General features: G+C 30.9%; 3 protein-coding genes across 3 annotated transcripts; 1 reads left to right on the top strand and 2 right to left on the bottom strand.

Annotated features, from left to right (window-relative positions):
* The first annotated feature begins 1,166 nt into the window (after positions 1–1,166).
* On the top strand, positions 1,167–4,393 carry LOC103492301 (uncharacterized). Its single transcript, XM_008452607.3, has 7 exons — positions 1,167–1,592; positions 1,703–1,813; positions 2,008–2,076; positions 2,713–2,844; positions 3,532–3,609; positions 3,797–3,919; positions 4,007–4,393. Exons 1-7 carry the CDS (start codon positions 1,398–1,400, stop codon positions 4,190–4,192), a joined length of 894 nt encoding a protein of 297 aa, XP_008450829.1. The 5' UTR covers positions 1,167–1,397; the 3' UTR covers positions 4,193–4,393.
* A 719-nt stretch (positions 4,394–5,112) lies between these two features.
* Positions 5,113–8,594, bottom strand: LOC103492300 (protein arginine N-methyltransferase 1.1). Its single transcript, XM_008452605.3, has 9 exons — positions 8,172–8,594; positions 8,029–8,039; positions 7,746–7,901; positions 7,592–7,655; positions 7,345–7,487; positions 6,967–7,054; positions 6,665–6,780; positions 6,164–6,314; positions 5,113–5,469 (listed from the first exon to the last, which is right to left on the bottom strand). The coding sequence occupies exons 1-9, from the start codon at positions 8,440–8,442 to the stop codon at positions 5,264–5,266; spliced, it is 1,206 nt and encodes a 401-aa protein (XP_008450827.1). The 5' UTR covers positions 8,443–8,594; the 3' UTR covers positions 5,113–5,263.
* Positions 8,595–9,931: 1,337 nt separating this feature from the next.
* On the bottom strand, positions 9,932–16,982 carry LOC103492299 (uncharacterized). Its single transcript, XM_008452604.3, has 16 exons — positions 16,810–16,982; positions 16,645–16,694; positions 16,473–16,533; positions 16,213–16,308; positions 15,992–16,141; positions 15,655–15,786; positions 15,353–15,480; positions 15,076–15,118; positions 14,805–14,888; positions 13,385–13,426; positions 13,166–13,236; positions 12,702–12,755; positions 12,482–12,587; positions 12,221–12,289; positions 10,781–10,924; positions 9,932–10,204 (listed from the first exon to the last, which is right to left on the bottom strand). Exons 1-16 carry the CDS (start codon positions 16,945–16,947, stop codon positions 10,088–10,090), a joined length of 1,485 nt encoding a protein of 494 aa, XP_008450826.1. The 5' UTR covers positions 16,948–16,982; the 3' UTR covers positions 9,932–10,087.
* Between the last annotated feature and the right edge of the window lie 8,252 nt (positions 16,983–25,234).

Genomic DNA, 25,234 nt, shown 5'->3' with positions numbered 1-25,234 from the left:
TGAGAGGGTTTATTTTCCAAATAGTGCCACGTCGGATGAAAATGGTGGAGCCTACTTATGACGTGTCTTCGTTTCAAGCCGTTAAAAGTATTACGAAAATCTAACGGCTGTGATGACATAGATCATTTAATTAAGATTTTCTTCAGAAAAATACACTTCTTTTTCAAATGTTTTGAGTCAATCTATAATTTAAAATATTATACATTTACTAATCTTTCATCTATAATTTAAAAATACTCATTTGCTAGTAATAATATATACTCAAATATCCATTAATTAATTTAAAAAAACTAAAAAAATTATAATTATTTAAGTTTCACCCATTTTAAAAATTTCATTTCACACTTATTTTTAATTAATTAATTAATGAACAGAAGTATCATTGTTAAAATATCACCTTGATCTCTCTACCTTCAAATTTATTTAATTTTAATTATTGTACCTTCAAATTTTCAATTCTAATCATGATGTTTTTAGTAAATTTTAAATTTGATCTCTTAAAATTAATTTTTATTTTATTAAAGTGAATTAAATAATCATACTAATTTATAAATAAATAAATGTAAATACATTTTTTTAAAATTCATAAAAATAATGAAGTAATGAAAAAAAATCTCCAATAAATCAATTTATGAAAATATGAGAGACTAAAATTAGACATTTAAAAGTATATGAACTAAAATTAAGTAAACTCTAAAATATAGAGATCAAAATGATATTTTAATCTAATATTGTGATTATTTAATGAAAAAGGAGTGAGTTAAAAAATGTTAATCCTGAAAATTAAAAACTAGACTAAAATAAAATGATGTTATAGCATTAGATTTGAATTATAAATTAATATATAACAGACTTGTAAACAAATACTTCTTCGTGTTAAAGAAAGCTTCAAATTAAGTTACTCGATTCAAAATAAGTTACTCGATAAATATACAGACTAGATAAAATCTGGAAGCATATGGAAAATCAAAATTAAATAACTTAAGGTAGGAAAAGGAAAAAAAAACTTAAGAAAATAAATTATAGCAAAAATAAAGACGTGTTTTCTCGATTCTTATTGGATGAAATAAATGAACCCTACGTAGAATGACAATAACCAACCAATTAAATCTTGCCATGTCATCAAAATTTTATGTATTTATTTATATTTAATTTCTCTATGAAGACCGAAGTTGAACAACCGAAAATCGGCATTCGTCGTCTTCTTCTTCTTTTTCTTCAATTCAATCTGGTTTTTCAGTTGAAGTTGTTCGATTTTTTTATTTGATCCGGTTCCAACCAGATTCTGTTAACAAGATCCTTGTAAGAATTCCAAAGTTGATGTCATTTCTGTAGCGAAGAACTCTTCTTCCACCATTGTTGAATCCTGAACCCCGAGAGCTTCGTGAGTGAAGAAGATGAAGCAATTAGTGAGTGTTGTTTTAGTGATTTTCATCATTGGTTTAATACCGACGTTTGAGTGTTCGAAGAAGCCATCAGCTGCTGCTAGAAAAGAGGATATTCCGTACATCAAATGCCAAGTCTGCGAGAAGCTTGCTGCGGAGTTGTATCACCAAGTTGAGAAGAAACAAGCTGAGATTGCTCCCAAGAAGGTAATGCATCGATCGGTTTTGGATTGTTTAATTTAGAGATTGTATTCAGTTGCATTTTTTTTTCCTGCATTTGAATTTTTTTTAAAACCCTTTTTGGGATTTTGTTTTAGATCTCGGAGTATCAAATTATCGAAATAGCTGAGAATGTTTGTAATCTGAAGAAGGCAGAAGCTGATTGGATCTTACAGATCGACATTGTTGAACAAGGTGATAAGTTGGAGGTAAGGAGACACAGGGTTACTTGGTTTATTTAGATTATCACGTTTTGGATTTGGTATTTTTAACTTTGAGAATGAGTCGAATTGTCTCAGGCATGAAACTAAACTTTTCTTTTACAATAATGATACTCAAAATATGAAATGGATGTTCCATTTTTTTCTACAATGTAACTCATTGAAGATTCATGTCTGCTCAGCTAGTGGATCAGAACACTGAAGGACAATGCAATTCAGAGTGCAAGACGATTGAACGTGCATGTCAAGAGGTATGTTTAGGCCTTGCTTTAATAGTGAATTATCTCTTATTGCTGCAACAATTAGAATGAACTACTGCTCCATTATCTGGGAAGATAAGAAATGAGAAGTTTCCATGTATTCATTTAGGTTAAATTACAAATTCGGTCAAAGCTAGAATTTTGCCCCTATGGTTTTTAATTAGAATTTACTCTATATGATTTAATAAAACCTTCATATATAGTCCATATTATCAAACCATAGGGACTAAGCTCTAAATTTTAATACCATAGGAACTAAACTCTAACTTTCTCCAAACCATAGGGACCAAATTTGTTATTTAACCTATGCATTTATTATTTGATGATGTTTTTTTCTTATTCTTTTTTCCCTCTAGTAGGAAGGGTCTTCTTACTTTTTCTGTGTGGTTACTGGTTAATCTCTAGAAGATAAAAAAAGTATTGAGGTTCACTTTTTAGTAACTTCAATATACATAGGCCACTACAAGTAAATCAAGTAAAATAATAGCTAGCAGGAACTTACTAAAGTGGAGTCGAGGTTTTGTTTTGCTAGAATTGCTTTGACACTCCAAAATTTTGCTTTGGGAAGAAATTGATTTCCAGAAAGACAATATGTCAAATGCTTTAATATGTTATGTTATATTGCAGGTCATGGGATATTCTGATACCGATGTTGCTGAATACTTGTATAGCTCCAAACCAAAGATTGATTCTTTGGTTAACTATCTGTGCAAGGACCTCACCAAATCGTGCACTACTAAGCCGCCTCCAGTTCCTAAGGTAGTTAGCTAATCACATTCCAGTTTTGCTGATTGATAATTACTAATTGATATATGATGAAACCATTGTCAGATTACCCATCCTTCTTTGGTTTTTCTTTAATGATTAGTTTTCTGGTGTAGTATAAATATCATTTTCATTAAACAATGTTCGATTCCAGGTGCCTGTTGGGGTTTACTGGTATTTTCCTAGTTATATGTTTTAGTCGAATTTCAGATGGCGAGCCTTACATGGATATTACGTTGGGAGAAATTTTTGACATCCAACTTAAATGAACAATCCATTGGTTAAGATCCCTGTCCTTATTTGGAGGCCCTAGTTTGAAAGGAACTCTAGAATCTTTCGTGATTAAGAAACTAACAATGGCTTTTGTACTTATAGCCTAACCCAAATTTCTTCTAATTGGACTCTTTTTCTGCTCTGTAAGCTGTTTTGTGGGGACTTCATCTCCCCTCTTTTTGTCTCTCTATCCAATTCATTGGTTAAGTTCTAAATATTGGATATTACTAATCATGTTTGATATTGAAATTGCTGGGTTTCATATGTTTTGTTATTAGTTTTATGTTGAAAAACAAAAAAGTAAACGATGATTGTTAAGCAATGCTAAGCCACTTGTAACCATTTGGTATTAGGATCCAGTATTCTATAGTTTAAGCTGACCCCATGTATTGTCCTTGTAAAATCCAGGATAGGACTCCAGGTGAGCCCTTTGTGGCCAAGTCATCTAAAGAAGCTGAAATGGAAAAGATGATGAGATCCATGGAGGTAAGCAATTGGTCGTTCTAATGCTTGTTGTCTAGTAACAAAAAAACCAACGAAAAATAGTTTTAATCATTCAAAATCAATTTTAATAGTACAAAAAAAGTAAGTTTAGAAGTGTGAAGTTAAATATTGAATTGATTTCACATGTACCTCTAGTTTCTACTTTTACCCACACTCTTCACATGAACAGGGAATGCCAGGAGCACCTGGAATGAAAATGTATTCAAGAGATGATTTAATGAACATGAAGAATTTCGGAGGTGAAGATGATGATGAAGACGAAGAAGAAGAAGATAACTTCCCCTCTAATTTGGTACTTTAAAACATCTTTTATATAGCTAGAATTTTTTAAGGATTACAATTTGTTCTACTTAAACTAAAATGACAAACCTTTTTGTAGGGCAAAGTTTTGAGGGAGAAAGAGAGGAAGAACAATGATTGGAAAAATAGAATCACTAAAGGAGTTTCTAAGGCAGGGGAAGCACTAAAACAACATGCTTATAAAGTTTCCAACAAAGTAAGGCATTGGTGGAGAGCAAAGACTGGAGGCTTAAAAAGTTCAAAGCCAACAAAACAAGAACTTTGAAGTATCTTCCTTTAACACTACAAATAGTTTTCATTTGTATTTGCATCTCCCTAATAGGAAGTTAGCTAGTAAATTTGATAGCAAATACTGGAGAGTTGTGGTTTAAATCAATCCTTGTTCTGAAATTTTGTGGTTCTTTTCAGTTATACTGAGGAAAAACTAAGACTTTGCTAATGGAAGAGTTGTTCTGTTTTTGTTTTCTTTGGTTTGGTTGTTTGAGATTGAATCGGTCACGAATCTAGTCCTATAGTCTCAATTTTGTAAACTATAACAATTTCAATCTTTTAATTCCTAAACTTTCCAAAGATAACAATTAAACTTTAATTGATAATGATTTAATTTCGATTTGATTTCTCTATTCATTAGAGAAAATTTCTTTACAGTATAAATTTTAATATGATGACAATCTAAACTATGCATAAGTTTAATTGACGTTAGTAACCACAATATCTATGAAAGAAAAATAAAGACCATATATATAAAAATGATTTCCAATCAACCATCTAAATTTGCAATAAATTTAATAATATTTTTTGCTCTATTTCACTATTTAGAGAGTGAACTATTTTTTGCTCTATTTCGCTATTTAGAGAGTGAATGAGGAGGGGAGGAGGAGCACGTGAAGTTTGAGTCATCTGCATCTCTGGATCCTTTCATCCTACATATTCTGGGCAGTCGGACGGGTTCAAAGGCGCGAAGCAAAACGCATTTATCTACACCAACTATCAAATACAACCTTCTCAAAGAAAAGACGGAATGGTTGGCCCCAAGAGCACTTATGTCATATAGGAAGGCTGGAAAGAATACCATATTAAAACATTACAAACTTAAAATAAACTAAACCGTAACTAACTGATCAAAGCGTTATCTTTTAGTTGCTCCCTAATATGCATACTATCGGCCAGGAATGAACATTATAGTAGAAGAGGAAACACTATAGATTGAATTAAAAAGCATTCAGATGGGCAAAAAGAATACAAGCATGTCGATACTTTACACCCTTTAAAAAGAATGTAGCAACACTCAATACATTGATTTCGTTCGAAGGAGACAAGCCAATGTTAAGAAGAATCAACGCATCTTGTAATGTTGAGTCTTTGAGATTGTGGATCGACGTCCATTGAACGAGTATTTGAGCACGATATCAATATCACGAGGATTCTTCTTGTTTGGAGCAACGTTCAAACTCCCAGTTATAGACTCGCCCTCACAAATTGTGATGACGTCTTCCAAGTATAGAACTGTTTGCTTCCAATGTGTAGACCTTGATCTTGGACCTATAACATGATAATAATATAGAATATTTCATTAACCTCAAGCTAAAATTGGGAGGTTTAGTAGCAAGACAGTCGTAAAGATTCTTGTTTCTGACTTCTCTCTTCTTCTTTTCAGAAACAAATACAAAAACTTCTATTTTTTTATTTCTGTTTACCAGTTTGTCCATTAAAAAAATCTTAGATACTTATCAATTTTTTAATTAAAAAATGTATAATAAATAGGAACGTTTTCAAATATTGCAAAATAAACTAAAATATTTACAAAATATAGCAATGATAGATACCGATAGATAAATTCCCTATGTTTTCTTATCCCTACGTAACCTCAGTCGAGTAGCTTTGCACCTCCGGCACCCTAACCTGACTCGGACTCTTCTACCAACCCAAGCAAAGGATCCTTATCGTATGAGACCTCTTCCACATCTTCCACAAGGCTAACTGACTATTAAGTAAGTATTTTTAGCAGTTTTGTTATTTACATAGAACGTTATTTATATTTACTTCAAAAGTTTTCACGTAAAAGTTTTACATTCATTTTCAAAGAAATGCAGGAAAAGAAGTTGTTATCAAACATGTTCACGATATTTTTTTCACTTTAAAAAAACGTGTAATAAAAAAAGCTATCAAAGAGGTCCAAAATCAACTAAAATGATGTCAAGCAAAGGACATTTAAGTAGCAAATGCAGAAATTTACCAGTCGAGAATCCCATCAACTTATGGCATTTGGTGAAAGAAACATCAAAGTAGGCTACAAGAGCATGAATGTAATCATCACGTTCTGCTACAAGCTTGAATGGGGCAGTAAAGGAAGCATCACCAGGTGCCATTTTCGATATATCCATTGTCTGTGTGAATGAAAACAACAGGGGCTAAGAGATCATGCAAACTAAAAGGCAAAAGCTAGTGTAATATGCATATTATTTGTTACATACATGATTCTCAATATTTATTACACGGTCCAGATGATCCAAAACTATGATGATATTGCAGTATTTGAAGAATCTCAAGAAAATGAAGAAAAAAATTGCCAAGGATAAGATTAAGCAAAAAAAAAAAAAAGGTCCAATCATTGATTTTTTTGAACAGTTGAAACTTTGAGATGTGATGCAAGAAGCAAAGGAACGCTCATGTCCAACGGAAATATTGAAGATTGAACCTTAAATCAGTCTTTGGCCACAAAGTGTTTGGTTTTCACCTTGAGTAGTTGACAGTTTGTAACAATTTGATTCTGGTCAACAGTATCCACCAGAGGCTCCACCAAGGCTTGCTTTTTGATGCAGCTCATGTCGAACCCATATACGCTATTCCAAACTATTTAAGCAAGCAAATGAACAGGGAAACTATGTCAAAATAAATGCAACATGTACAGTTGAGCAAATCAAATAACATTTCTAGCAACACAAATGAATGCAAAGTGTACATGGATGGGTTAAATAAAACAACTTAAGGAGATGAGATACACCAACTTATAGAAGTATCACATATAAATGAACTCACACTCAATCTTGTCTTCTTTATAATCTGCGTCCTCAATAGCTGTTAAGTGTAGAGAAGCTTTGTCTGGTAATACAATACCATCATCAACCTGCATTACAGAAACCAAAATAACATGTGTGAATATTAGGGACCAGCTGAACATCCCACATCGAGCTTTGCATAAAAGAAGGAACAAGAGCCATTAAAGTGTTGCAAAAATTCAGATGCATTGAAATACAGGTGTAGCATAAGAAGTCATACATAAAGCAAAAAAAATAAAAAATTATTTGCATTTTGGTAGCAAGAAAATTGATCGAGGTCAACATTCATTTATCTTCTATTATATTCTTCAGACAAATTACTAATGCTAAAATCTCAATAGAACCACAAAATACTTACAAGCCACTTATCACGAGCATATAGGACTGTATTTAACATATTCTCAAACAACAAGAAGTATCCCATCCATTCTGAAATAATTATGTCTACTTTGGAGACGGGAAGTTCGATTTCTTCAACCTTCCCTTTCAAAACGGTTATAACTGCCACAAAGAAATGAAAATAAGTAAATTAGAGAAGACAATTCTATGATATCAGAACAAGGTACAATAAGAAAAATATTGAACAAGAGATCTAAGAAAAATACCATTAGAAAATCCATTTGTTTCAACAATCTCTTTAGCCATATCGGCCATATGGGAGCACTCTACCTGTAAACAGAAAACTAAAAGAATAAACCAAAGAAAAAGGGGGAAAAAGCAGAACCCGTATTGACATCCCATAAGAATTCCCATACTTACAGCATAAACATGGGCAGCTCCTGCCTTGGCACAAAAGAGTGACAAAATCCCAGTTCCTGCTCCCACATCAAGAACTACTTTATTTTTAAATAAAAACTTATTTTGATAAATTACATTTTGATAAGTCTTAGTTCTAACTGTATCCTTCAACATTTCCTGCAAAGATAAACAAACAATCATGCTAAACGCCTTACAGATTTGAGCAGGTGGAATCAAAACAAAACAACACAACATGAAAATGAGTTTAGCTTTTGAGGTTCAAATCAATGTAGGACAAACTTACTTCGTGAATACCTGCACAAGCAAAACGGAAAAAAAACACAAAAAGCAATCAGCTTCCACTTTCAGAGTCATACTTGAAAATATACATAACAAAAATGAACCAATAGGTCATAATCAATCACAAGGAAGAATTTTAAGTATTACCGAAATGAGAGTAGGAGTCGAAGTAATAATCAGCGCTGGTTTTATCATCTTTATCATTGAAGGACTGGCCGGGTTCACACGCGGTGTCTTCAATGACTCTGTTTGAGTCGTCGGCGGCGTCGCACATGGATTCGTCGAAGTTGGAGCTTTCAGTGGTTTCTTCAACCGGAGCTTCGTCGTCGTCGTCTTCAAAGCAAATCTTCGAACCCTGGGGCTGAGGCAAGCCGTTGAGGGTGGTCGGAGTGTGATTGTCAGTTTTCCGGCGACCCATTATAGAGTGGTTGAAGAGTAGAAGTGTGGGATTAGGGTTTTTTGTGATGAAGGGTTTTCGGGAAGTAGTCTTTTGGTGGTGTAGAGCTTAAAGAGAGTCGGCGGCGAACGAGTTTTTGAAGTGCTTTTAAAGTAGCGGAATTTGAAGCCAAAAGACACTTTGCAAATTTGAGGGAGGAAGATATTTTTTACTAACTTTAACCTTATTTATTTCTTTATATATATATATATATATATTTATTGAATTAAAATATTTATAAAATATAACAAGATTTTAGATTTTGTCCCTAAAATTTTCTATATTTTTATAATATTTTGATTCATTTTTTTATATAGAAAAATTATATAAAAAATATTTTTTATATGTAAATAATAAAATTGATAAAAATATTTTAAAAAATATCAAAATTTTATATCATTAATATTAAGTATATATTAATATTTAATATTTGTAAATTCTAGAATTTTATTATATTTTAATTATATTTAAAAATGATGCTTTTGTAAACTTTAATTTAATCGTGAAGTTTTAATTTAGTCATTTGTACCATGGTTTGATAAATCTTAAATTTTTAGTTTTTTGAAGTTAATTATGGAAAATGTAAGATAATGAAATTTAGAAATTGAACTTATAATTGAGAATAAGTACTAACCAAAATGGTGCTTTAGGTCACATATTTTAATTTTATTTTATTCTAGTAATTACAATTTGTTAAATTTTTTAAGGAAACTTTTAATAAAATGATGACACAACAGCAATGTGGTCAAATTGTAATTTAGGATGATTTGTGTTAATGAAATTTAATCAAATACGCCGTTTTAGGTTTCACGACCCAATAATAATTAGGTTTCATGATAAAAATTATCTTAAATGACCAAATTTCTAAAAAGCATTTATAATCATAGCAAATCGACTATAATTGATTAAATATATGAATTTGATTCTTAAACATGTGTAAGAAAATATATCATCAAATCGACTATAATTGATTCAAAGCCGATCCTTTTTAATATTAAAAGAAAAAGTTGATTTAGAATTTACCTAAATCCTCTTTTCCTTATTGATCAATTTCAGTATTTTGATCTATCACACTCTTAGTTCCTCTTTAAATTCAAACACTTTCTTTCTTATGAGAATTTTTGTTCACTTCGAAACTCCAAAAGTTCTTAATTTTATCTCAATTTTTGCCGATGATATATAATATCAAATTTATTTTTACAAACGGTATTTTAACTTAAAAACAAAAATGGGCTTGTAAGTCATATAGGCAAGTTTCAGAAACAGAAGAAGAAAAAAGAAACAAAATAATTTATTTAAAAATGTTCTTCAAAACCTGTCTTAAATTTGAAATGATGATATAAACATGCAAATAGTTCAACATTGACTTAAGATTACAAATCTTTATTGTTGACTGATATATGTTTATAGAAACAAAAACGATTGAGGACTCGAGTCATTCATCGAAAGCTTAAAACTAAAAATGAGAATGTAGAGTCAAATGTCCTTTATTTAGATTCAAATTCAGGACAATTTATTTTAGAAACTAGACGAGGAGAACGACTAAACTAATTCAAGTGTGCAGAGATATATATCGACATTTTCCGATACAACACTCTTAAATTATCGTAGACAATTGACGAATCTACTAGGTCGGGATGGATTTTTTTACAATCGGCCATGGGGATCCTGCCATAACTGCCTCTATTTCCCATGTTTCTCGAGGACAATTGGTCATGTTTCTGCAGCCATTGGCTGTGACTAGCTGCAAAACCCAAAACAGAAAGACTCATGTATTGTGTATCATTGTAATAGTTAAACCATAGCATATTGTTTTTTTTTAGAAAAATGAATCTCCAAAACCGATCCTAACAATGTCATTCTTTATGGCACGCTCGATCGTTAGGATTTTTAACCATTGCCGTAGTTCACCATGAGTAATTTAATGCTTGTATCTATATCTACTATTGTATATCTAACCATTGACTATGGTATGCGATTTTATTTTCATTGTTCATACATTGATACTAAACTAAACTTGATTTTTTAGAAAACAAGATTGAATTGAATCTACGATCAAACCCAATAAACTGATTGAAACGAAATTCTAAGGCTCTGATGACTATTTGGTTTTCTACTTCTAAATTTCTTGTTTTCAAAAATCAAAGTCAAGTTTTGAAAACTAATAAAATTGTTTATGTTTTTGGAATCTGACTTCTTAGGTTTAAGAAAGATTGCTGGAAAATTGTTAACTACTTTGTCTAAAGCAACAAAAGACGAAAACAGGATGTTATATATCAAATTGTAATAATTAGAGGTTTGAGGAATGAAGAGCACGTACCAAATCACTTTCAATTCGAACACCGCCGAAACCTCTAAATCTGTTGACTGCTTCTACGTTGAAAAATTTGGAGGTTTTACTATTCTCCATGGCCGGGTCTAGTAATGCATCAATGAAGTAGCATCCAGGCTCTACAGTGATGACCTGCAAATTAGCAAGAAAATGAAATGTCTAAACCTAAAATGCAATCTACCAAACGTATCAATTTTGAAATCACAAAATGTGCTATTTGAAATTTTGAGATATAGTGCACAAAGGGATTCTTGGTTCCAGCATCTACTAGCAATGATTAAAAGTGAACAAGAGATATAGGAAAGAAGACACGTAAAAGAAATCATAGAGTAATGAGTTATGTAACATAGTGCAAAAGATTACGATCAGATGTTCTTTGGTTGGATTTGAGATAGTGCAGCTCTTTTGTTTCATCCTCTTGAGATGTATCTTCTTCAAGCTTTTCAAAATTTCATGGTTATGGTTTTTTGGCACACTTTTGTTTTCTTTCCCGACATTTCATTTGTGTTGAATTTTTTCGGCTGCTGTTTGGAGTTTTTTAAGCTCTTGGGCCTCATTTTGTTTGTCTGTGTATTTGGTTTACAGTTTCTTTGTCCCTTGGAGATTAAAGCTCTTTGTATATTTGTCTTAGACTTTGAGCATTAGTCTCATTTCATTACAATAAAAAGCGGATTGAGATTACTACCCACGGAGCGGGATGGAGGTTCAGTCTCCTCTATCAAAGGTGCCTCGCCCTTGTCTCCTTCGCCTACGACTGCTTAGAATGGCCATCCTAGAGATTCAGAGGCATAGGTACTCCCTCTCTCTGGCCCCCCAACACACTCGTCGAGACGAAATCAACCTCCCGCCATAGAGAAGAGATCTCAAGTCTGGGTCCTGAGGAGGCTTGTTTCCATTTCAGGAGTGAGGAAAAAAAAAAAGAGAGATGGAAAAAGAAAGAAATAAGAAAAAAAGCATAGTTTCTTCAACCTTTGGCTATAAATTGGCTCCTAAATAAAGAACTCGTTTCTTTAATTTCTTTCACTATCCCGTTCCAAAGACACTATCATCAGATAAGTTATATACATTTTTAAACAACTAATAATAATTAGAGAATTGAGGTCAAGTTAGCAATTAGTAAGAGAAGTTGTGGTACCTTGTTATAGACAGAGGGAGTGGGGAAGGGGAAAGGAAGACAATATTTAGGTGGGTGATTTAGGACTTGAAAGAGACGTAAGGATTGGAAGGGCCCAACTTCCAAGTACGTCGACCATTTGGCTAATCTTGTAATTCAATTACCGTTTATCTTTCATTTTCAGTACATTTAGTTTGTATCAGATAATTGCATCTCACTCATAACACTGATACCAAAAGGCAATCTAAGAAACATTTTTTATGGTAACTTATGGTTATCGATAGGGAAAAAAATCAAAAGCTATGATAACTGACCATTCCTTCTTTAAGATCTCGAACTGTGCGTAAAGAACTTAGCCCCGGTCCTTCCGGCCTTTCCAAACCCTGTAAAACATGCTAAACGGTATGAATCAAAAGAGAATTATTTGCAAATCATTCATACTTCTCTTTTTTCTACTTGCTCCTTTTAACCATTTTTTCACTTCTTTTTCTTCACTATGTCTATTTGTTTGCGTGCGTATGAACACATGCGAAGAAGAGAGAAAGAACATGAAGCAATTAATCATCCACTAGAACCTGCAAGAAACCTCCAGGATCATGAGTATCGATACCAAGGAAATGTCCCAAACCATGTGGCATGAAAACAGCCCCGAGACGCTCAGCCATCATGTCCATTACATCTCTACAAAAAGTACAAGCCTATCACAACTTACTCCAATTCAAATAGAAAGCAGATTGCTAACATAAAAGAGTACAAAATTATAGGGATTGAGGTGAAGTCAGGAGGAGAATGTACCCAACGAGCACAGAACCCTCAGTCAATGACTCAAGAATAATCTTCTCGGCTAATCTGGTATTTAAAAAGAATTTCAATAAGAGAGCATTTAACCAACATTGACAAGATGTACGAACCATAAATAAAAATGTCGAAATGATAATAATTATATGTTAAAACAATATCAATTTTACCATCTTAATTAAGAAGTTACTTTGCCGTTTTCACATCATAATGACAGCTAAGTCAACCCAGCAAAAAATGCATGTATCCAATCTAAGGAATGAAAAAGTTTAATCACAATGGAATTTTATCTATCACAATGTGTAGACAAGCTGGATTTATGTGTCCAAAATTTTCACTAAGAAAACAGTCATTTAGATCTTTTCTTCACCATCTAATGGAAATGAGTCAGCACAATTTACTCCTCAAACTATCTTATATGCACAAAAGAAAAGTAAAGATGGGATCAAAATAAAGCCTACTTGTGCATTTCAACCCAGTTTATTCCAGGTTTCATAACTGATATAACAGCATCATGAGCCTTGAGGACAGCCTGCAACAAAGGGCAACAAATTTACCACAAGTCTAAATAAGAAAATAGGAAAGTAAAGGGGAAAAAGAAAGAAAAGGTAACTAATCCTTTTGCCAAGGGAACGGTAATTAGGAGAAAAGTTGTGCATTGCATTTCAAGAGGTACTTACATTATATATCAGCGACTGGTCACTTGTAAATTTACCATTCACCTGCAACAAGGATGAACATATTTTATGGATGAACGATATAAACTAAAGGATTTAAAAAAAGTGTACTAGGAGGTATAATAAAATGCTGCACTTGGAAAAGTGGTTGTGTTATGATCTTTTTTCCCCTGTGATTTTAGATCCAAAAGAATTCATTTATATTTTTTGAACAAGAAAAAAGAATCCTTCATTGAAATAATGAAAAGAGACTAGCATCCAAAGAAACCATCAAGATTGAATTGAAGTTCAATTCCACTACTTTTTCTTTCCTCGCCCAAAATGTAGAAGCTTCTAATCTCTTCTTTTGAACCACTCCTGCCAACCTTTGAGGAGTTGATTATCTTTGACTTGGAATATTTCTCATTCCTCAACATGATTTGGGAGAATTAATGAATGCTGATTTTTCTCAACTTTCAGGAGAAATCTATCATTATTTCCCAGATCAACGGGTACTTGTAATTTCTTTCTACCTCCAAAAGGTGGCCAAACTACACATTTGAGTCCCGAAAACACCCCTCACTTTCTTATGGAAAAATGTGTGAACTATATTTTGCAAGTGTTCAATCAAAGAATTCACACCAAATCAAATGAGAGAAAGAGAGGAATCTTAAGCTCGTTCTTCATGCCTTCAAGAAAATCCATGTCATTTTCATACCAGATGCAAACAAAAAGGTTATGAATACAATAGCTCATCGTTTTCATGGAAATAGGAGAGGCTCTGGCAGAGCGACTATAGCTGACAATTGAGCAGATGCAGAATGAGGTGCAGAATGGGGATGGCTAGGCAAAGAAAGGGAGAGAGGTAGAAAAATCAGGAGGGTAGGTGCAGGTGGGACAGAAAGAGTAGGTCCAAGGGACATAACAGGGGTGGCTAGGGTTCTGAAAATAAAAGATGGGGCCAGCATTTGATGGACGGGAACAACGGAACGAGGAGGTTAAATCCAATCAGGACCGGTAGAAGATGGTTGGGAATGATAGTCAAAATTGGAGGAAAAGCATAGGCCAAACAGATAAGAAAAGCAGAAAAGAGAAAGGACTGGTGTGTGACAAATGAAAAATGATGGGAACTGTGACTAAATGTGGCAAGGGGTGGTAGTTGGAAGCAGTCATTAGCAGCAGTTTGAGGCTAGGTGGTGCAGTGGCTAGGGTTTTGGACAGAAAAGGGTCAAATGAATTCATTAATTTGTTATCCATTAAAATAATAGAACTCGAAACCAGTTTCAAAGTTCGCTACAAAAATTTCAAACCAAAATGGTTGAATTTTTCAAGATTTCAAAATGAAGGATTTGAAAGTTTTTCAAAACACATAATGTAAAATAATTTTTTCTACTTTAGCATAAAGTGAAGAAATTTACAACAGCATAAAGTAAATGTCACCCACAGGGAATGAACAAGTAATGTCAGATCCATAAAATTGGTATTCTGCTCCCATATCAAACAAAGCAATATCACCATCTTCCAAAGTCTGCATTAAAATGGATAAAATTCAACTTAGTATGCTTCACAAATGATTCAATAAGGAAGTTAGAGTCATTAGTGACTACTTGGAGAATATATATATTTTTATAGGAAACAAACATCGATCAAATAAGTTTACAAAATGAAGAATCCAACAGAACATCAAAGCAAAACATTATTTTAATCCAACATACTCTGTCATTTGGAGCTGCTGCATGTCCATAGTGAAGAACGGCACTGGAACATAGAATATCACCCATACATAAGCAACACTCTCATAAATCTAAGTTCAGTTTCAGAAAATAAACAACTTGAATAACTTCATCCCCAGTCCAAAATTCCCCTCACATAAAGAGTAAATAAATAACTCCACTGAAAAAGTCATGCAACCAAGATCAAGTAAAGGCACTAAAAGCTTAAATGGCCATAGGGCAGTTCGGAAAACCAGGTAGATGATTTTAGCAGACTTGCCTATTATCTCCAGTGGCACAAATGCAGGTGTACGAGCAGTGCCTACATCCACCATACATGTAAGTGTGGTGAAGAAATAAGCTTTCCAGTTGATATTCTTTCATGCCCACCTTGATATTTCTCATAACCTGGAACAAACACATGCTTGATCTTCAATGTAGTGATAAAACTCAACTTTCACTCGTCTTATTAATATTGATATTAAAATAAAAGCATAAGCATAGCACTTAAATGCAAATATTCAAGTCGTTGAAATCTATAATGGAAGCGGTTAAGTTTATCTGTTTGAAAAGAATCGTTACCTGAACATGAGCTTCTGAGCTAACATCATTGGCAAATTGAATAAGAGCAAGCTCCAGTTCCGATTTCAAGACACGACATTCAGTCAAAATAGGATGCAAGGTATTCAAATCAGTTACAAATGTATCGATCCCCTGAAGGAAAAAGTAGAAAACACAGTCAAACACCCCTATTTCCAAAAGCAAAAACACATAATATAAGCATAATGAATGACCATTGGAAAACCCATGGCCCCCTGAGAGGCAGCCAATGTAGTAATGCCCCTGACAATAAACTCCAATGAAACCAAAAAGATTTGGAAAAATATATTAGATAAAGCATAATTGGTGGAAAAAGAACCTCAAAATTTGCTGGTACTGCATAATTCTTGCTATCAGTATTCAACCCATGTAAGAGGAATAGTAACGGTTTCTCCAATTCTGGGTATAGTTTGTGCAAAACAGCTGCAATTTCATCGGTATGATATGCCATACTGACATCATATTTTTCCTACAAAGCATATTCACTAAAATAAGCTCATAAACACGACAATACACCAAGTGTTGGTTACCATACACTACCTTGAAATATGACAAAGGCTTTATTTCTCCCGACCAGACAGCATAGTCAGGAGGTAGCTTGGGGGCAAACAGAATTGACTTTCCACTAGCAATGTCCTATACAAATTTCATAACACAAAATAATAGTGTAAACGGAATGACTTCATTTCCATTAAGCATTTACCAAAAAATCTCTACAATCAATCCAACTTCCATATAAAAATGAATTTCAATAATACATAATACAAAAATTAAGCCATTACATGAATTAATTAACTTACAATAGCACCATAAAATCCAGGCTCTATGACTCCAAACAGATAAGCAAAATAACTCTCTTGCCTGTAAACAAAATCAACCAATAAATCAAAAGCAAAAAGAATGTGCAATCGATGTAGAATTTCAAGTAACACTCCCTAAGATTAAGTGATTACAACAAGGAATACGAAGTACCTGAAGAGTTCGAGATGGTCCGTATCGTAGCGCGTCCGTTCATCACCTCCCTAAAATTTCAACACAATCAAAGAAATGGAGAAAGGATAATAACAGAAATCAATCAACAAACGAACAGGATGATAGAACAAAATATAATAGTGAGTTGAAGAGAGGTTTGTTAACCTGAAGCAACACTATGCCTTGGAGAGGACGGGCGGAGTCGGAAAGGTGTTGGCGGAAGGATTTAAGTAGCTTTTGTCTATTGGTGACGTAAAGCTCCACCGGCACCGGCGGAGGAGTGAGAAGTGAAGGCGAAGCCATGGGAGTGTGGCTTCAAGAGTTGAGCCAATGAATAGGCATAGCCTCGGGATTATATATATTGTCGTTAGCTAACGAGGAATGAGAGCGATATTTTTGGGCCCTTTGGTTGGGGATTACGTTCGTAAATCTTAACTGAGTTTGGTAAAATAATCAAAATAATAATAATAATCTTAATTTTGGGTTTAATTTTTAATTTTAAGATTGATTTCTAAAAAAAAATGAAACAATTTTCCTTAACACTCTAAATTATTAAAATTAATTTAGAGTAAAGCAAAATATATTATTCTAAAATAATAATTTCCCTTTAAATTATATAAAAAATGACTTAAAAAAAGTAAAAAAGTTTAATATATGGAAATCATGAGGTAACGTTTTTCATGAGATGATTTGGCAACCACAAATGTTAACATCCAAATAAATTACACCAATTTCCATTCCAACACATGTGTCGTGTCCTCTTCTTCTTCATTTTTTTTGTTTCAATCGTCTTTATCTTTTACCCACAAACCCTAATAAAAGACAAAATTTTAGTTTTGGATTTTATGTGTCTCCAACATTTTGGATCCCCCGACCTGTCAACCCTTCGTTGAAGTTCTTATGATCGGATCGAGAAATAAATTGCACTTTGTTGATGTAAGTAGTAAAATTTTTAAGCTTTTTTAATTTTGATATTCAAGATTTCTTTCGATCTTCATGTTTGGAACTAAGAGTAGAGTAGGTTAGTTCAGGGCAATGTTTAGTTTTAATTGAGATTATGATTTAAAATAACTCACAACTCTTACCATTCTTCAACCCTTAAGTGGTTTGGTTTGAAGTTTTATAAATGAATAAAAGATGTTTAGAAATAAAATGCCCTAGAATTAAAATGTCGAGAATAAAAAATGAAAATGAAAATATTAAGTTGTGCACTAACCATTTTATAAATATTATAGATCTGCCCTTAGAAAAAATGGTTAGACTATCCATAACAAATCTAAACTACCAAATATATTACATGTGGGTCTGCTTTTCAAAATTGTTCAAATATTTTGACGTTTGTTATATAAAGACCCTTAATTTTAACGGTAAATACTTGAAAATTAAATAATTGATAATTCCTCTAAAACCAATCCATTAATATATTTAATAAACGGAATACTAACTATATAATCTAATACCTAATCATGTTTATAATTAATTAAATTTATCTTTAGTAATTTCAATTTTAATTAAATAATATAAGAAATTATAATATAATGTATTATATAGAAAATGAAAAGAAAATGAGATAAGAGTATGATATATTAATAAATATTATATATTTTTAATTAACCAAGTGATATGAATTAAAACTAGTCTCAATATATAATTGCTAGATTATTAAAAACAATAAAGAAATCGATTATTATTATTGAAAAATGAATTCTTGTACTCACTAAATTTAATTCATCTTAGTTTACCGATTAAACATATTTAATATATTGGATTTTAAAAAGAAATATGACAAATCGCAAATTTATACTCTATAAAATAATTTTGAAAACAAAAAAAGTCCACATGCCCACCGTGAGAAATACAAAAATAGCCAAGTCGCGATTGATCGGCTGCCAACACGCGCATGTGTAATTCTTCTCCTTTAAACGATGATGTAGGAAATGATACACGATTGTGTAGGTAGTATCAAACACCAGCCACACTCGAACGTTTGTAATTCTTCTTCTAAACAATCATGATATGCGATTGTATAGGAACTGATACATGATAGTGTAGTTCATGATACACGATTGTTAGTTCATGATAAAAGATGGTTTTGAAAAAACCCTAGTAAACAATCGTATAGATAATGATATACGATCGTGTAGTTCATAATACACGATCAAGTAGTTCATGATAAACAATAGTTTTGAAAAGCCCTAGTAAATGATCATGTAAATCATGATACACGACCGCGTGTAGTTTATGATACACAATTATATATGTAGGTTTTGATACACAATGATCATCATGTAGTTCATCTCTGTCCACAACACATTGAAAAAATAATAATACAAGATTGATGACTGATTAAAAATAAAGATAATAATCGTAAAACAATGATCATGATTTCAAAAAAAATATAAAAGAAAAATTGCAGAAGAAGAAGAGGAGAACACCGCTGAAGACCACTGCTGTGAAGAAGATAGAAAGGAGGATGGAAGAAATTGAATCAATGTGAAATTCAAAAGCGACAGAGCAAACCTGAAATATTAAAAGAATAGTCGGCTTCATGAGCTTTTATCTTGTTATTTACGGCCGTAAATATTTGAGTGTTTGTTATATTTATGAAAATTAATATTAGTTAATTAATTAATAATTTGCTTAAAAATAATTGTATTCATTTAAATATTTTTTATTGTATAATATTTTAATAGTTTATTAAAAAAATTATATTAATTTTTATATTAGTTTTAATTAATTAAGAATTATATATAAAATAGTAAAACAGATAGATTATTTTTTGAAAAAAGAATTCTTGTTATTTGCGCTTTAGAAGTTTATTATTGGTTAGCTAATAACACATTGGAACTGTGAGTCTCGGCTTCATTCGCAATATTTGTTGGCATTGCTCGAGTATTGCTCAGATAACAACCATAAATTATCGTATACGAGTCATGGCCAACGGCGGTTTGCAAGAACATCTTACCCTATTACACCGAAGGAATTCATATAGGCCCAGAGCAACTCGAAGTTGTCAAATGTTTTGAAGTATTTACATGAACGTGTGTACGTTCTCCATTAGTTCATAGGGATCATTTCAAGAGCATCAGTGTCCTGTTGGACAAAAATCTTCATGCTAAGGTTTATGGATTGGGAAAGATTGGCTGAGACAAAGTCGGTAGTCATATATGTCTCCACTCGAATTCTGGAGACAAAAAAGGATATAATATTGTCCCCCAGGCCCCAAACTCTTCCTCAAAAAAGTATTCATACATTTTTTAAATTCTGAATATTATCCTCGAACTTTAATAATAATCATGTGTGGAAAAATGTATAAATTGAAATCTTGAAGAGATCAAAAGAAAGATATAGCAAAACTCATCTGAAAATCTCTCTGCGTTGTGAAAAACTCTTGCTGCCTGCTTTGAAATGGATGTAAGCTAGCTGAACCACTATAAATCGTATGCGTTATTCGCTTCTTCTCCTTCGATCTTTCTCTGTGATTCTTCCATTTTTGCCTCCAAGATGTGTTAATTGGCAACAAGCTAAGGTGAGTGCTCTTTCCCATTTTCTTCTTCGAATGCATGTCAGAAAGAGAAGAAAAAATTTGATTCAAATTTTGTTTGATAATGAACTCTGAACCTATGGCTTACTGACCATTTGTTGAATGGTTGAGCTATCCTCCACGTATCTAAATTAAAGTTATGCACTAATTGATTACAATAAACTTAGTAAGAGAGAGGTTTAAAATTATCTTTCATCCCAATCCTAACTATTACTTTCTTCATCCATTTCATTAAACCTTACCCACATTTGATGAACTAATTTTTTTTTTTTTTTTTAAATAAAACCTACCTTAAGACTAGACCCATTAGAGTTAAAGTTAAACATACAAGATTTGGCTAAACTCTCATTTAGCTTTGACACAGAAACTATTCGAGTCTGATCATCAGTTAGAAAACTCAGACTTCCTAAACAATGCGATATCATATGGTTCCCTCCAAAAGAAAGGGTTTTCTAAAGAAGAGATTGGTCATTCATTGACCTTGCTTGAATTCAGTGCATTCGCAACCGCATCCGCACATATCCCCAGATCAGAAAATCGTGCGACCATCTACAAGCCGCCCTCGACCCATATCGGCCGTTTCAGTTTTGACTCTAACGTTCTCTTATTTATTTATTTTAAATTATAAGGTTGCTAACAACGGTATCAAATAAAACAAAATATCTAATGTTCATACCCATTGCTAAAATTTAAAATTACACTATCTTATATTTAAAATAATAATTATTTATTGTTTAAATTGAAGAAAAAAAACCCATTTATAATCGACGAGTTTTATAAAAAAAATTATTAATTATATTATTTATAAATGATTTATTATGTATTTTTTATTTATTTAATATAAGAAAAAAATAAATATTAACTATCGATTATCTTTTCAAATTCTTACCTACATCGTAAAGTATGAAAAGTTTTTATCTGTTTATCTAATGGTCAGATCTTATAAAACTTTATAATCTACGTATAAAGACATAAAGACATCCTTTCGACCATTTTCTATATGTTTTTTTTTCTTATAATGATTTATGTTATACAATTTTCTATTGCATTAAATTTGTAAAGTCATTTTTTATAAATTTTATTTCTAGTTACATTTAGAATTATATGTTTTCGTGTATAATTAACGTGAATATGTGATCTAAGATTTTTTCAAGTGACGTTCATAGAAAATTGTTACAATGTATCAAGAACGAAGAATAAGTAGATGCTTTGAGACCCGTTGTTGTGGTTGAAGAGGTAATTTATCTCTTTATATATTAATGTTTACTTCTAAATTAAAACCACAATACTTTGTTTAATTTCATTTTAAATTACTCTTAGCGGTAGAAAAAAAACATAGCTCATTTGTCGTCAAAGTGTATTAGTACCTCTGATATTTGTAGTTCGAATCTCCCTACTCTCCATTATACTAAACAAAGTTACTCTTAGTAACATATTATTTTGTTTAGTAATATTTAAATATAAAAAGCCAACAACATAATCTTTACACGTGACTATAAGTGATCGATGATAGTAATTATTGTCTATCATCGATATTATTGTATATTTAAAAATGATATTTATTACCTCACAATTTTTAATAACCTTTTGTTTTTATTGTTTGGTATAAAAAAATTTAGCCTGGTTTCGAACTTTCGAGCATAGGTAGTTCGAGTTCGAGTTCGAGTTTGAAAGGTCTTTTCACTAGTGGAAAGGGCGTAACCTTAGTTTCGCTTGTCCCAAACTTTTCAAGTTATGAATGTCAACTTCTTTATGTATCATTTTCAATCTTCTAGTCACTCATAATCTAGTTTCGTTGATATCTAATCATGATAAACTAATAGACTTGAACTTATAAGAGTTTTCCATGGTGATGTTTGTTTTATATTGCAAGTTAAAATTTCATTTAGTTTGAAAAACTTCATTGGGTCAAATATGAAGGCATGTAATTAACTATAACTGTACTAAATAAGTTTCATTAAATTAAATGATTTAAGATAACGAGATCATGATTTGGACATTATTTTAATGCTATACGACAAACTATTAAAGAGTAGGATTAATAACGTTGTTATCTTTGACATTTAAGTGTTTAATTTTGAAAATAAGTCATTTTGAAAAAAAAAAAGAAATGAAGTATTTGGACAACTACTCAAGGTTTATTTTAAATAGTTTTATAAAAAAAATTTAAATTAAAACAACATTTTTCTCTAATTAATTCAAACACGTCTTACTTTTCATAAATTCGTAACCTATCAAATCAAATATATAAAACTTCTACTCACAATATCTGAATTTGGATGCCAACACGAACACAACTCACAACTAACATAGTGCTTGTATTATTAACTTCGAAGTTAGATGTTTAATTCCTCCATCCTACACTTTTATTACAATACTTAATTTTGCCAAAAGAAAAAAGAAAAGAGTTTCGGGATTTTGAATATATAGTCTATCGATCGAGACCATGTCTTGTTTAGTTGAATCATGGACTATAAATTCTAACTTCTAATAATTTCTTCTTGTTCTCCTTTTTTTAATATAGGAGCTAATAACTTTTATTTCTCTTCAAATTTAATTTACAGTTCTGAAAAATAAATTTAAATTCAAACATCTCATTGTTAGAAATATTTTTGGATGAATTTTAAATATAATTTCTATGATTACTAAAACTTAATTAGTTTAACTAAGTCTCTAAAACTTAGAGAATGTAAACCCTAATATTGACAAACTTAGACATAGATACTCTTCTTTTTTACTGACCAATTCAACTATGTTTTGTTATCCATTTTTTTATCAATGGTTGAAAATTGAAAGTCAAAATAGCAAATTGATTAAGTCAGTGTTAAAATCTACATAATTAATAAGACACATTGAATTAAAGATATGTCAAATTAATTAAACTAAAAGAAATATTGGTGATGTAAAAATATATTACTCTCAATTTTGTGAAATAAGTAAACTATTGGGTATAGGGAATATGAAAAAAATAGTAAATTCATAAAATTATTTAGATTAGTGATGAAGAAAATTTTCCCAATTTAAATAAATTATTATAGTATTACATTATCAATCTAATAAAAAAAATCAAAAGAATTTCTAGTCCCACAATAATAGTCAATTTTTTCTCTAAATATTTTGATATTAAGTCCATATTTTATGATGTCTATATCATGTTCTCAAACCAAAAAAAAAAAAAAAAAAAAAAAAAAAATCAATATCATTCCTTTTATTTTATTAAGGTGTGGTTTGAAATATTAAATTCACAAAATACTTTATTGAATTGGTCAAGTTTCTATGTCTCCTATGTTCAAGAACAATATCTTGCTGATTTATGACTATTTAAATCAACTCAAAATTATATGAATAAATTAAAATTTTTATTTTCTAAAAAAGTATAGAAAAAGAATCAGAGGACAACGAAGATGAAAATCTAAAAATCATTACTATGAATTTGATTCTAGCTTTTTTTTTTATATAAATATTACGTTAAATTTTACATTTTAAAAAGAATATATTATATCTACGAAATGACGATATTCTAATAACATAATACAAGCTATGCATTGTTCTTGAAGCTTAATTTATGTTATAATAAATATATTTAATCAATCAATACGAACATAATTCAACTGACATAAATAAATTTATATTATTAATATAAATAGTTATTTACTTAAATGGTTGGTTTCGAAATTAAGGTTTCTAATGAGAAAAGTTTAATTAGTAAATTATCCCACTTGGTTGAAAATCGAAAGAAAACGTCACTTTTCATCTAATTTGAAATTCTAATCTTCTTCAATTTTTTTTTGCCCTTTTTTCTCTTTTTTTAATTTTATTGATCCAAATCCAATCTTCAGTTTTAACTTTTGCCTTCAAAACAATATATAAAAACTCAAAACAATTAACCAATCACCTTAGGCTGGCAAGAACAAAAATAAAAAATAAAAATAATAATGCACTATAGCCTCTTCCATGTATTGTCAAAAATATAATAATAATAATAATAATAATATTAATATTAATATTAATAAGATTTTCGAATTACCTATTTAGCTTAATTATTTTTTTAAATTAATTTATTTAATAAAAATAAAATTGAATGTTTAGAGTTTTTTTTTGTTGTCAGAAGACCTTTTTGAGTATAACAAGGGGTCGAAAGAAGATTTAAACTCGACCTCTTGTTTCCACAAACATAAAAATGTCCCTTAAGCTAAATTTATTTTGACAAAGTTTAGAATTTTCATAGGATTTGTTAGGTAAAAATCTACCTTTTAGTTATTTTAGTTTATCAAATATTATTAGTTTATCAAATATTATGTTGTTTTTTCCTCAATTTTATACTATAAAAATAAGTATTTTTGTTTTTATTTTTGAAAATAAAGTCTATTTCCTAACTTTTAAAAATTGGGTTGATTTTTTAAAACAATAGTTGAAAGTGGATTAATTACAAAACCAATAAATTTATGGGTTTGTTTATATAAACTTAATTTTAAAAAACCAAAAATGTCATTTCCATCTTTAAATTTATTTTCTTACTTTGCCTCTACTTTTTATCAATATCTTTAAAACCAAATCAAGTTTTAAAAACTAATTTTTAGAAAGTTATTTTTGTTTTTAAATTTAACTTATAATTAATTAATTCTTTTACTTAAGAAAATTATCAATCGATCGAGAGAAAAATAGTCTTGATTTTCTAAAAAATGAATAGAAAAATTAAATAATTATGAAACGAGATCTTTTATCTTATCAAAATTTTGAGTTTTTTAGGAACGCCCTTTTATACACCAAATTGAAAATTAGAGATTGACGACACTGGATTTATAACTTATATAATTCAATTTTTTTAAAAATAATTTAAGTAAAATGAAGGGACAATGATCTTTTTCCCATGTTGTTATGCCCCATAACTTTAATTTAAAGACATGGGTTTGGTCAAATTGGATACTAAGCTAATTATATATATTATATTGTCACTTTCCAATTCCATCAACAATAATTTTTAGTTGGATCCTAAAAGAATGACACATTACAACTCACTCTATATTGGATATATTTGATTTTTTT

This window comes from Cucumis melo, chromosome 2, assembly GCF_025177605.1.
Source record: "Cucumis melo cultivar AY chromosome 2, USDA_Cmelo_AY_1.0, whole genome shotgun sequence".
Classification (NCBI taxonomy): Eukaryota; Viridiplantae; Streptophyta; class Magnoliopsida; order Cucurbitales; family Cucurbitaceae; genus Cucumis; species Cucumis melo.
The sequence above is the reverse complement of the archived record's forward strand: the minus strand, read 5'-3'. Positions and strand labels throughout refer to the sequence as shown.

What these genes read in the sequence shown, in the direction of transcription:
- LOC103492301 (XM_008452607.3), top strand. Translation starts at nt 1,398, where the DNA reads ATGAAGCAATTAGTGAGTGTTGTTTTAGTGATTTTCATCATTGGTTTA. An exon ending in CTGAGATTGCTCCCAAGAAG is followed by an intron (nt 1,593 to 1,702) that starts GTAATGCATCGA and finishes ATTTTGTTTTAG; the next exon opens with ATCTCGGAGTATCAAATTAT. An exon ending in AACAAGGTGATAAGTTGGAG is followed by an intron (nt 1,814 to 2,007) that starts GTAAGGAGACAC and finishes ATGTCTGCTCAG; the next exon opens with CTAGTGGATCAGAACACTGA.
- LOC103492300 (XM_008452605.3), bottom strand. Translation starts at nt 8,442, where the DNA reads ATGGGTCGCCGGAAAACTGACAATCACACTCCGACCACCCTCAACGGC. An exon ending in ATGCTCGTGATAAGTGGCTT is followed by an intron (nt 7,055 to 7,344) that starts GTAAGTATTTTG and finishes TCTGTAATGCAG; the next exon opens with GTTGATGATGGTATTGTATT. An exon ending in TAAAGAAGACAAGATTGAGT is followed by an intron (nt 6,781 to 6,966) that starts GTGAGTTCATTT and finishes TTGCTTAAATAG; the next exon opens with TTTGGAATAGCGTATATGGG.
- LOC103492299 (XM_008452604.3), bottom strand. Translation starts at nt 16,947, where the DNA reads ATGGCTTCGCCTTCACTTCTCACTCCTCCGCCGGTGCCGGTGGAGCTT. An exon ending in TGTGCCACTGGAGATAATAG is followed by an intron (nt 15,119 to 15,352) that starts GCAAGTCTGCTA and finishes TCTATGTTCCAG; the next exon opens with TGCCGTTCTTCACTATGGAC. An exon ending in AACTGGGTTGAAATGCACAA is followed by an intron (nt 12,756 to 13,165) that starts GTAGGCTTTATT and finishes TTTAAATACCAG; the next exon opens with ATTAGCCGAGAAGATTATTC.